The following is a 9,756-nucleotide window of genomic DNA, read 5'->3' as shown; positions in this document are numbered from 1 at the left end:
GACCATGAACTTTCTGAAGATTTCAGTTGGAAACTTATCTACTTTGCTTCCTTGATAGGAGTAAGTCACTGAGGAGTAAGGTCTGGGCTGTGTCTTGGTTTACACTTGAACAGAGGCTTACATGGAAAACCTCAGGGAATAAGATGGAAGAAGAGAAATGAGGTAAGAGAAATAAAGAGAAAGAAGAGAAAGAGAAAAAGGGAGAAAGGATGAGAGGGAAGAATGTACAACTGAGCATGAAAATCTATGTGCGCATTGGCCTGGTGTTGCAGACCTGGGATCTCAGACACTAGGGAGAATGAGGTGGGGTGGTGACAAGTTTAAGACCTGTCTAGGTACAGAGTGAGGCCAGTCGACTTAGGTAAAAAGATGGCTAAAGATGAGGATCAATGGAAGTGATTCCCCTGAATTCTCCAGGGAGGGACTGAGGGTGTGGCTCAGTGTTAGAGTTCTCACCTAGAATTGCTCAATGAGGGGCCAAGGGTGTGGCTTAGGGGGGTAGAACATTTGCCTAGAATCCACCAGTGACGGACTGGGGGTGTGGCTCAGTGGTAGAGCCCCTGCCAAGAATCTCCCAGTGAGGAGCTGAGGGTGTGGCTCAGTGGTAGATCCCCTGCCTAGAATCCCCCAGTGTGAGGCTGGGGGCGTGGCTCAGTGGTACAGTACCCACCTAGAATCCCCAGTAAGGGGCTGAGGGTGTAGCTCAGTGGTTGAGTTCCTGCCTAGAATCACCCAGTAAGATGTCAAGGGTGTTGCTCAGTGGTAGAGCCCCTACCTAGAATCCCCTGGTGAGAGAGTGTGAGCACTCATCAGTGGTCCACTCCTTACCTGGCTGGTGAGTAGATGGATTCATTCATGAGTAAGGGAATTCTCCCTGTCTCTCCACAGCAGCCACACAGCAGGTATTACTATCACAAGTTTGTCTGTTCGTTTTCTCATGAGAAAAACCAAGGTTCCGGGGGGCGGGGAAATGGATAAGTGTGTGAATGGGTGAGTGTTAGGTAGGTAGTGAGTGTTCAGGGTGTCCAGTGTTAACTCTGCCCTGGCAAGCCTTTGGGCCTGGAGATGAGCGTCATTCTTGGTTCCAGCCACTGTATCCTGCCCTACCACACCCACACCCACACATACCAAGGAGCACTGGGGCCAGGCCTCTAAGCTATTGAGTATTTTATTTGGCCCCAAGAGCAGCACAGGGGTCAAGCTGTGTGGGAAGAGCTAAGAGACTGGGAGAAAGGAGATCAGAGGCTTCACAGCTGATTGTCAAAGCAGAGGGTAGGACCCTGGGGCAGGGGATACCAGACTTTCCCGGCTCTCCCACCTCCCCGCAGGCTCTCTGTGGTTTCTGGGTATAGGCGTGGTATTGGATGGAACTTGGAAACATTTCCAATGTGGAAGTAGGAATGAATGCAATGTTTGGGGAGCAGGAAGAGGGATAAGGGACTAGGAGCAAGGGATCTTGGGTTGGGGGAGGTCAGGTGCTTGCTTGATGGAAATCAGGGTGCCGGTATTGGCCTGGCTCTGTCAGGGGGCCGCAGAGAGTGCCACTGGGCAATGGGCCGCCTGGGGTTGGCCAACATGTCAGCCCAGTGCCGCAGGCCAGCCCCACCGACTGCTGCGCCCACCGCCACTCTCCCGATGGCCTCATTCTTCCCCAGTTTGTCATAATCCAAAACAGTCAGCTCCACCTGGACTTTCTGTAGGGTCAGGGAGAAGGGGAAATAGGAAGGAGGCATGAGGAGAGGTGCAGGGCCATTGTCTCCCTGTGTCCAGGCTGTGTAGAGACGCTGCTGCAGGAGTTTGGGGCAGAGAGGCATGGCAGTTGGAAAGGACAAGAAGGTACCCAGGAGCTTTTACTCCTTTGAAAGGAAAGTCTTCCTTCCTTTCCTTTTGTTTTAGACAGAGTCTCAGTCTTCTGTGCAGTGGTCTGGCCTGGTACTTGTTGTATAGAACAGTCTGGCCTTAAACTCATAAAGTTCCCATGACTCTACCTAAAGAGTGCTGGGATTAAAGGTGTGCACCACAACACCTTGTTTAAAACAAACTTCTACAGTGATAAATTCACAGGATTCGTTGCCCAGAGGTTAAGAGATCAGGGCTCGGAAGAGGGGCAAACATTCAAGTCTTTGCCATAGGTGCCACGGCCAAGCCATAACCAGGCCAGCTCTGTCTCTAACGATCACATAAAGGCTTTTTTTCTATAGGAAATGGAATGTCTGGGCCTGTTGGGGACAAGGCTTGCTGGGGATGGGCATTCTGTCCACACTTACAAGTCTTGCTTAAGGGGAGAGCATGCCCATAGCCAGGTTTTAGAGCTGGGCCTCCTGGTCTCCAATGGAGGAAATGGAGATGGGCAATCAGACCTCTGACCTTAGGATCTGACTTCTTCAATGTAACCAGGCTTCTTTCCCTTTGCCACTGTTACCCTTGGGGGCTCCTGTGGTGGAACCATCCTGGTAGAAGCAGGGGCATGGCTGCACTCACCTGCACCTGGTCACAGGGCACCTCAAAGCTGAAGGCCTCATTGTAATAGGGGTTCAGGGTGTTCTTCTTAATGGTGGTTTTCTTCTTCCGAACCTTTTTACCTCCCTGGAGCAGGTGCACCTTGACATAGGGATCTGGGGAAAGAAGGCCTCCTTGAACACCCCACTGCCGGGCTCATGGGGATCGGGTGGTGTGAAAGCAATGAGGACTCTCCTTTGGACCTCCTGAGACTAACCCCCATTCAGATCCCTCCTTTCCAGATGAAACCAGGTCTGTATCGGGTTCTATTATCCCCTAAGAGACACCCCCCCCCCCGTCAAGAACCTTAGGCAAAAAACACACTCCCTGTTCTGAATAGCTTTTGTTTTTGTTCTTGTTTGTTTAAAGATAGATTTATTGGTTATGTATACAGCATTCTGCTTGCATGTATGCCTACAGGCCAGAAGAGGGCACCAGATCTCATTATAAATGGTTATTAGCCACTATGTGGTTTGCTGGAAATTGAACTCAGAACCTCTAGAACAGCCAGTGCTCTTAACCTCTGATCCATCTCTCCAGCCCTAGGTCATTTTCTTAACTAGGGATTAATGTTGGAGAACCAGATCACTGTGGGAAGTGTCATTCCTGGATAAATGGTCCTTGCTGGTATAAGCAGGCTGAGAACGCCATGGGGAGAAAGCAGGTGAACAGCACTCATCCCTGCCCCTCTGCTTCAGCTCCTGCCCCTCTGCTTCAGCTCCTGCCCCTCTGCTTCAGCTCCTGCCCCTCTGCCTCAGCTCCTGCCCCTCTGCCTCAGCTCCTGCCCCTCTGCCTCAGCTCCTGCCCCTCTGCTTCAGCTCCTGCCCCTCTGCCTCAGCTCCTGCCCCTCTGCTTCAGCTCCTGCCCCTCTGCTTCAGCTCCTGCCCCTCTGCTTCAGCTCCTGCCCCTCTGCTTCAGCTCCTGCCCCTCTGCTTCAGCTCCTGCCCCTCTGCCTCAGCTCCTGCCTCCACGTTCCCCGCTGTGTTTGATTTCTGGCCCTGACTTCCTTCAGTGATGGAATGTGACATAAGAGTTGTGAGATAAGCCTTTTTCTCCCCAACTTCCCTTTGATCATACTCTTTTTCACAGCAGTAGAAATTCTAGCGTGTGCGCGGGCACACACACATACACAAACACCCTTACATAATTTTTTTTCTCACACACCTGAGAGTCCTCCTACATCCATTTTCTTCAGGTTTTTAGCTTCCAAGACAATGACGGTGAGCTTCCCAGCCGTGGGGACATAACGGAGAGAGAAGCAGATATCCCCCAGTTTCTCTTGCTAAAAGGAGAAATAGAACCTATCACTTAAGTTGGGCTGCTGCCCCTAGCCCACAGGCTTTGAAATGGAATGCTCCAGAGTCAACCTCCAGGGATGTCTACTCTAGGAGCCAGCTAGCTCGCCCTCTGGCATCTGTGCAAAAACAAAACAAAACACAAAAACAAACAAACAAAACCCCCAACGGGTTGGGGGCGGGGCTTGCAGACATTGGTAAAGTCTGTGATCTGATTGGTCCAGAGTAGGGATGGGCAGGGCTGCAAAACTCACCTCCTCTTTGGGAGCCACCTGCAGCTCTCTCCAGGCCTGCACCGGCCGCCCCAGGTTCACTGAACTCATAGGCACCCGCACCTCCCCGATGGCATCGTTGCGGGAGAACCGATCGAAGTCATACACGGCCATGACCAGCACTCTGCCCCCTAGTTCCACGTATGGGACCTGGTGAAAGCGAATACAAAGGGGCGGGTAGGAAATCAGAGAGGAAGTGGAGGGCAGCATATTCAGGTGGAAGTAGAGTGGGGCAGTGAGGTTCCAGTGACCTCAGTAAAGTACAGGGATCCACAGAAGGAAACCAACGTGTGAACAGAACACTAACAGTAATATACAACGACCAAGGCAATCGACTGACAGTGCTCTCAGGGATAACTCTAGGTCCCAATGAACAGCTTCCCAACCCCTATACAAGCTGGCACCTGCAACCTGAGCCGTGTCTTCTTCCAGGAAAAGCTGAAGAGGTCAGTCCTTGGCACTCCAGGGCTAGATGTAGGCCAAGGACCACAGGGCCACGACAACAGAAACTTACCTTGAAGGCAAATGTCTCTCCAAAGTGTGGATTCAGGGTCTGCCGATGCACCTTGGTCTCATGTCGCCTCCGCTTGTCTGGCAGCAGATAGACACTAACATAGGGATCTGAGGAACCTCCTAGGTCCAACGCAGCCAGTCCCTGAGCTTGCAAGATGCCCACCAGGAGCTGCAGGTGTCCAGGAACAGCATGAGGACTCTAGTCTCAGCCGTCCTCCCAGGGGTCCACTCAGAAGGGAGGACTGGAGTACCTGAGACTGTCTCCCTCCAAAGCATTCACCCTCCTTCACACCCACCTGGCCAGTCTGGAAGTCATAGTCCAGTGAATACTGCAGTCGGCCTAGCTGGTGTTTGTCTGATACCTGCTGTCCAGGCATGGATGGTGACCGGTCCAGCTCCTCTATTTCAGGCTGAACCTAGAAAACCAGGGACAAGCCAGTGGAATTGTCCCCTGAAACTAGTACCCTCCAGGCTCAGAAGCCTCAGGAGATTCACAGATCCCTCCCTCAAGCCATCAATGATTGTTCGTCTCAACACTTGTTTGATTAGTAATGTCTGGAATGAGACATGGTAGCATAAAGTCAACATATATGTCAGCATTTGATTAGTGATGTCTGCTATGGACAGGGAATAGACATAGTGAGACACAGTTCTGGGACTGTTTATTCCTCCACATCCTAATGAATGTATTAGGATAACAGTACAAATTACCACCATTGATACTGTCACAGGAGAAATGGTATATTTACCATGTGCTTGGCACTTAGCACATAAGTATTGTTTTAAACCTAGGCCATCAATTCTAAAGTCTAGTGTGAATCTAATCCACCAGAGATGAGGGGCAAAATACCAAGGTCACCTCATTAGGCGTTCTGATTCACTAGGTCTGTGTGACATCACATCCAGAATTTACATTTCGACAAAGATGGAGTTAATTCTGACACAGAATGGCTTAAATAATAGGAATGGAAGCTGGTTTCCAGGACCCCAAAGGGAATCCTCATAGGTAACAATGCTCCTTGTTGAGCAAGGAGGGGACGTATATGTTAATTACCAGGAACTTGAGGCTCAGAGGACAAAGGTGGAGGTAGTTCCAAAAGATGAAAAAATGGTCCTTAGGGTTGGAAACCCCAAACTGCCTGACCTGCATTCTACTCTGCACTCAGAGGCCTAATATTCTACTCAGAGGCCTTTTATTATCAATCATTATCATTATCATTGCTACTGTTATTATTGGTGGTGGTGGTGGTGGTTTTTCATGACAGGGTTTCTTTGTGCAGCTCTGGTTGTCCTAGAACTCTCTCTGTAGATCAAGCTAGCTTCAAACTCAGAGATCCACTGCCTCTGCCTCACTAGTGCTGGGATTAAAGGTGTGTGCCTCCACCGCCCATCTGTCTTTTTTTTTTTTAAAAAAAACGGGTTTTTTTTTAAGATTTGTTTTATCTTATTTATTTTTGCTCATTTTATTTATTTATTTTACGTGGGTACTCTGCTGCATGTACACCTGCATGCCAGAAGAGGGCATCAGATCCCTTTATAGATAGTTGTGAGCCATCAGGTGGCTGCAGGGAACTGAACTCAGGACCTCTGGAAGAGCAGCCAGTGCTCTCTCTGAGCCATCTCGCAGCCTTGTCTTTTATTATTTTACTACTTATTTTTATATCTTAAATTATGTGTAGGTGTGTGTCTTCATATGGTCATGGGCATGGGGTCCAGAGGCACTGGGTGCCCTGAAGCTGGAGTTACAGGTGGCTCTGAGTCACCCCTACATGGGTTCTGGGGACAGAACTCAGTCCTACAGAAGACGAACAAATGCACTCAAGCACTGATATATCTCCCTAGTCTTTGATTTTCGAAAAGTCCATCTAAGTCCTTGCCCATTCTCTCTCCCCCCCCCACACCTCCCCTCGTGTGTGTGTGTGTGTGTGTATGTGTGTGTGTGTGTGTATGTGTGTCCATTCATGCACATATATGACATTTATGCTGGAATAAATTCTCCAAAATATCTAGGGTAGTGTAGCTGTAGATAGGACTCTCTCTGTGTGTGTGTGTGTGTGTGTGTGTGTGTGTGTGTGTGTGTGTGTGTGGTGTGATGTAATGTATGCCTATGCATGTTGGTATACACAATCTATTCCTGTGTATGTGGAAGCTGGAGGTCGACATTGGGTGTCTTTCTCTATCACTCTCCACCTTATTTTTTGAGACAAGATCTGAATGTAGAGTTTACCACTTCTGCTTACAGAGATATGCCTGTCTCTACCCCCACCCCAGCACTAACTGTAGGAGCTATAGACATGCACAGAGCCATGTTCTCAGCCCTGATTTTTGCTTTGCTTTGGTTTGGTTTGGTTTGGTTTGGTTTGGTTTGGTTTGGCTTGGTTTGGTTTGGTTTGGTTTGGTCTTGATTGAGGCAAAGTCTCACTTTGTAGCCCAGCTTGGCTCTGCAGGCACTATATAGCTCTGGCTGACCTCGAACTCAGAGCAACCCCACAGTCTAGGCTGGGATTATACATGTACATCATCAAATCCATCTCAGGCTGGAGAGTTCTTGTGGATAGTTGCTAGCTCTGATCCCCAGAGTCCAGTGGATAAAGTGGGATTAAGAAGTGAAGGGGCGGGCTGGTGAGATGGCAGTGGGTAAGAGCACCCGACTGCTCTTCCAAAGGTCCAGAGTTCGATTCCCAGCAACCACATGGTGCCTCACAACCATCTGTAAGGAGATCTGGCGCCCTCTTCTGGAGTGTCTGAAGACAGCTACAGTGTACTTACATATAATAAATAAATAAATCTTTAAAAAAAAAAAAAGCCAGGCGGTGGTGGCACAGCCAGGGCTATACAGAGAAACCCTATCTGGAAAAACAAAAAAAAAAAAAAACAAAAACAAAAACAAAAAAAAATGAAGGGGCCAAGGACAGAAGATAGTAGCTAGGACATTCAAGGGAGTAGGGGTGTGCAAAGGGAAGGATTGAGAGGCTCAGCTGTGTCACACCTTATCTATGTAACTCCGGCCCAGCTCCTTCACTTCCTGAAGATGGACTTGGGCTTGGGCCTGACTCTTTTTGCCCATCCGTCTCCGACAGCGCTTCCGGTAGAGACAGAAACAACTGCTGAAGACCAGGAGGCCCGCGCCCAGCACGATGGTTGCCAGGACCCAGGCAGGCACTGCAGAGGGATGAACATGACATGTGTCGAAGCACTGGGAAGGTGGCTGGCTAACTCACTCTTGATTCCAGCCTGGTTTGATTCTAGCCTGGTTTTCCCTACACCCAACTCCATTATATTTTAATCCCAATTTTCCTTCTAACGAATCTCACCTATAAAGCTCAGTTTATGCCCTAACCCAAGCCGACATTGGTTTTCTTATAATTCTGATGTCTCTACACCCATTTTAATTTCTGCTCGCCCCCTACTGCTTTTAGCTTTGCTCACTCCTGGGCCTGTTCACACTCCTCCACTTCTGAGCCCATTCCATGCCACACCCGTGATCTGGTTTGCCTCACTATTTCAGAGTCTACTCCTCTGGGATACCGACCCACGATTCCTGCCGGATTTTCCAGCCTATCTACCCCAGTCTTTGCCACTGAGACCCTTCTCTGAGGATTCTGAGAGACTTTCCACTAGGGCTAGCCCAGGGTTTTCTCACCTGCGCCCTGCCTGATGCGGCTGGAGTCTGGAGGTGTCTTAGGCGCTGGAGACCCCAGGGTAGGGGGTTCCGGGAACATGGCGTCGGGGTCCTGCGGTGCTTCCTGCAGAGGTACCAAATACTCTATCCCCACCCCACCTCACTCTTACCCAAAGCATCCAGTGAGTTTTCTCACGCAACAAAGAACCCTAAATTCCATTGATTTTTGGTGCACATTAGGAGTTAATCTCAGCCTCTTCACGCCAGTGGCGGGCTTTGGGGGACCCAATTCCATCACAAAGGGATACTTCCTCTGTATGCCACCCCATCCATTCTCTCCCCAATCCATTCTCTTCTACCCCTTCCTTGCTCTTCCCAAGGGCTTGAACCGGAAGTGGGCGCAGGCAGGCGTGGGAACCAGCAGACCACTGTTGCCTGAGCGACCGCCAGGCTCCAGGCAGGGTGATAGCAGTGCTGGTTGCTGGGCAACGAGCCTGTTGCCAAGGCAACGGGAGGGACTGACGCACAGAAACGAAGTCCGGGCGGTGCCGGTCCATGGGACCCAGGTCTGGGATCCCGTGGCACAGCGAGAGCGGCCTGTGATCTGTGCATCTACAGCGGCTCCTCCCTCCGCATGGGACCCCTTGCACCACCACTCATTCTGGTAAAGTGGAGAACCTGCCCCGGCACCTCTGCTGGGCCTTCACATCCTCTTGCTCAGGAGTCTCTTGAGCGCACCTTGACTCTGTCTTCACACCTGTTCTCGTGACCGTCTCGGCCCCCACTTCTCCCCCACTTCTTTCTCGACCCCAGATGGGCATCTTCCCTCTTCTGTCCCCCACAACCTTCTCTCGTCAGCGCCTCTACTGCCCTCTGTTGTCTAGCCCCTCTCTCTCTCGGTCTCGCTTTGCTTTTTTGACTACCAACCAGCTCCCTTTGTTTCCACACCTGTCTCTCCTTTCCACATAGCAATCTCCTCGGTTAGGGCTTCAACCTGCCGCTCAGAGTTGAACCTTGTCGACGACCCTCCTCTACCCCTCTCACACGCCGGACCCCCCACGAGTGGGACTGAGGATGTGGCTTGGACAGAGGGTCCCAACAGCTCCTACCTGCTAGGTGTCTCGTCAGGACCCTTCTGGAGGTGCTGTGGGCTGCCGGGACCCCGCCCCCAGCACGTGGGTGGATGGCGCTTTCCCGTGTGTGCTGATCACACAGCTTGGCAGGGTGGGGGCGCAGCTGAGCCTAGCCAGGCTAATGTCTGCGCCCCTGTGGGGGATCGCGCGCGAGCGCGCGCGCGTGTATTTGTGCATATGTGTGCGTGCGTGTTCTGCCCCAGAGAAGAGAGAACGCCCTGCTCCGCCCCTCGGCCCGCCACACCCGAGAACCACCATGGCGCCCACGTACGTTGATCTTAGTACCCTAGAATGTTCTGACGTCTGGCTAAGTCATCGGACATCTACACTGAGTACCAGCCCCCACAACACACGCGCGCGCGCGCACACACACACACACACACACACACACACACACACACACACACACGCTTTTTACAATG

General features: G+C 51.0%; 1 protein-coding gene across 2 annotated transcripts; it reads right to left on the bottom strand.

Moving 5' to 3' along the window:
• Positions 1-1,162: 1,162 nt before the first annotated feature.
• Positions 1,163-9,505, bottom strand: Syt5 (synaptotagmin 5). 2 transcript variants are annotated; one of them, XM_021168380.3, is made up of 9 exons: positions 9,311-9,505; positions 8,223-8,325; positions 7,569-7,741; positions 4,876-4,995; positions 4,581-4,748; positions 4,049-4,216; positions 3,664-3,781; positions 2,482-2,615; positions 1,163-1,694 (listed from the first exon to the last, which is right to left on the bottom strand). In XM_021168380.3, exons 2-9 carry the CDS (start codon positions 8,299-8,301, stop codon positions 1,494-1,496), a joined length of 1,161 nt encoding a protein of 386 aa, XP_021024039.1. In that variant the 5' UTR covers positions 8,302-8,325; positions 9,311-9,505; the 3' UTR covers positions 1,163-1,493. The 2 variants fall into 2 exon arrangements, with proteins under 2 accessions (XP_021024039.1, XP_085698537.1); XM_085842411.1 differs by lacking the exon at positions 9,311-9,505 and adding an exon at positions 8,561-8,581.
• Between the last annotated feature and the right edge of the window lie 251 nt (positions 9,506-9,756).

The sequence above is a fragment of the Mus caroli genome, unplaced genomic scaffold, assembly GCF_978045245.1.
Source record: "Mus caroli unplaced genomic scaffold, Mus_caroli_1 scaffold_8, whole genome shotgun sequence".
Classification (NCBI taxonomy): Eukaryota; Metazoa; Chordata; class Mammalia; order Rodentia; family Muridae; genus Mus; species Mus caroli.
This window is presented reverse-complemented; position numbering and strand designations above follow the sequence as displayed.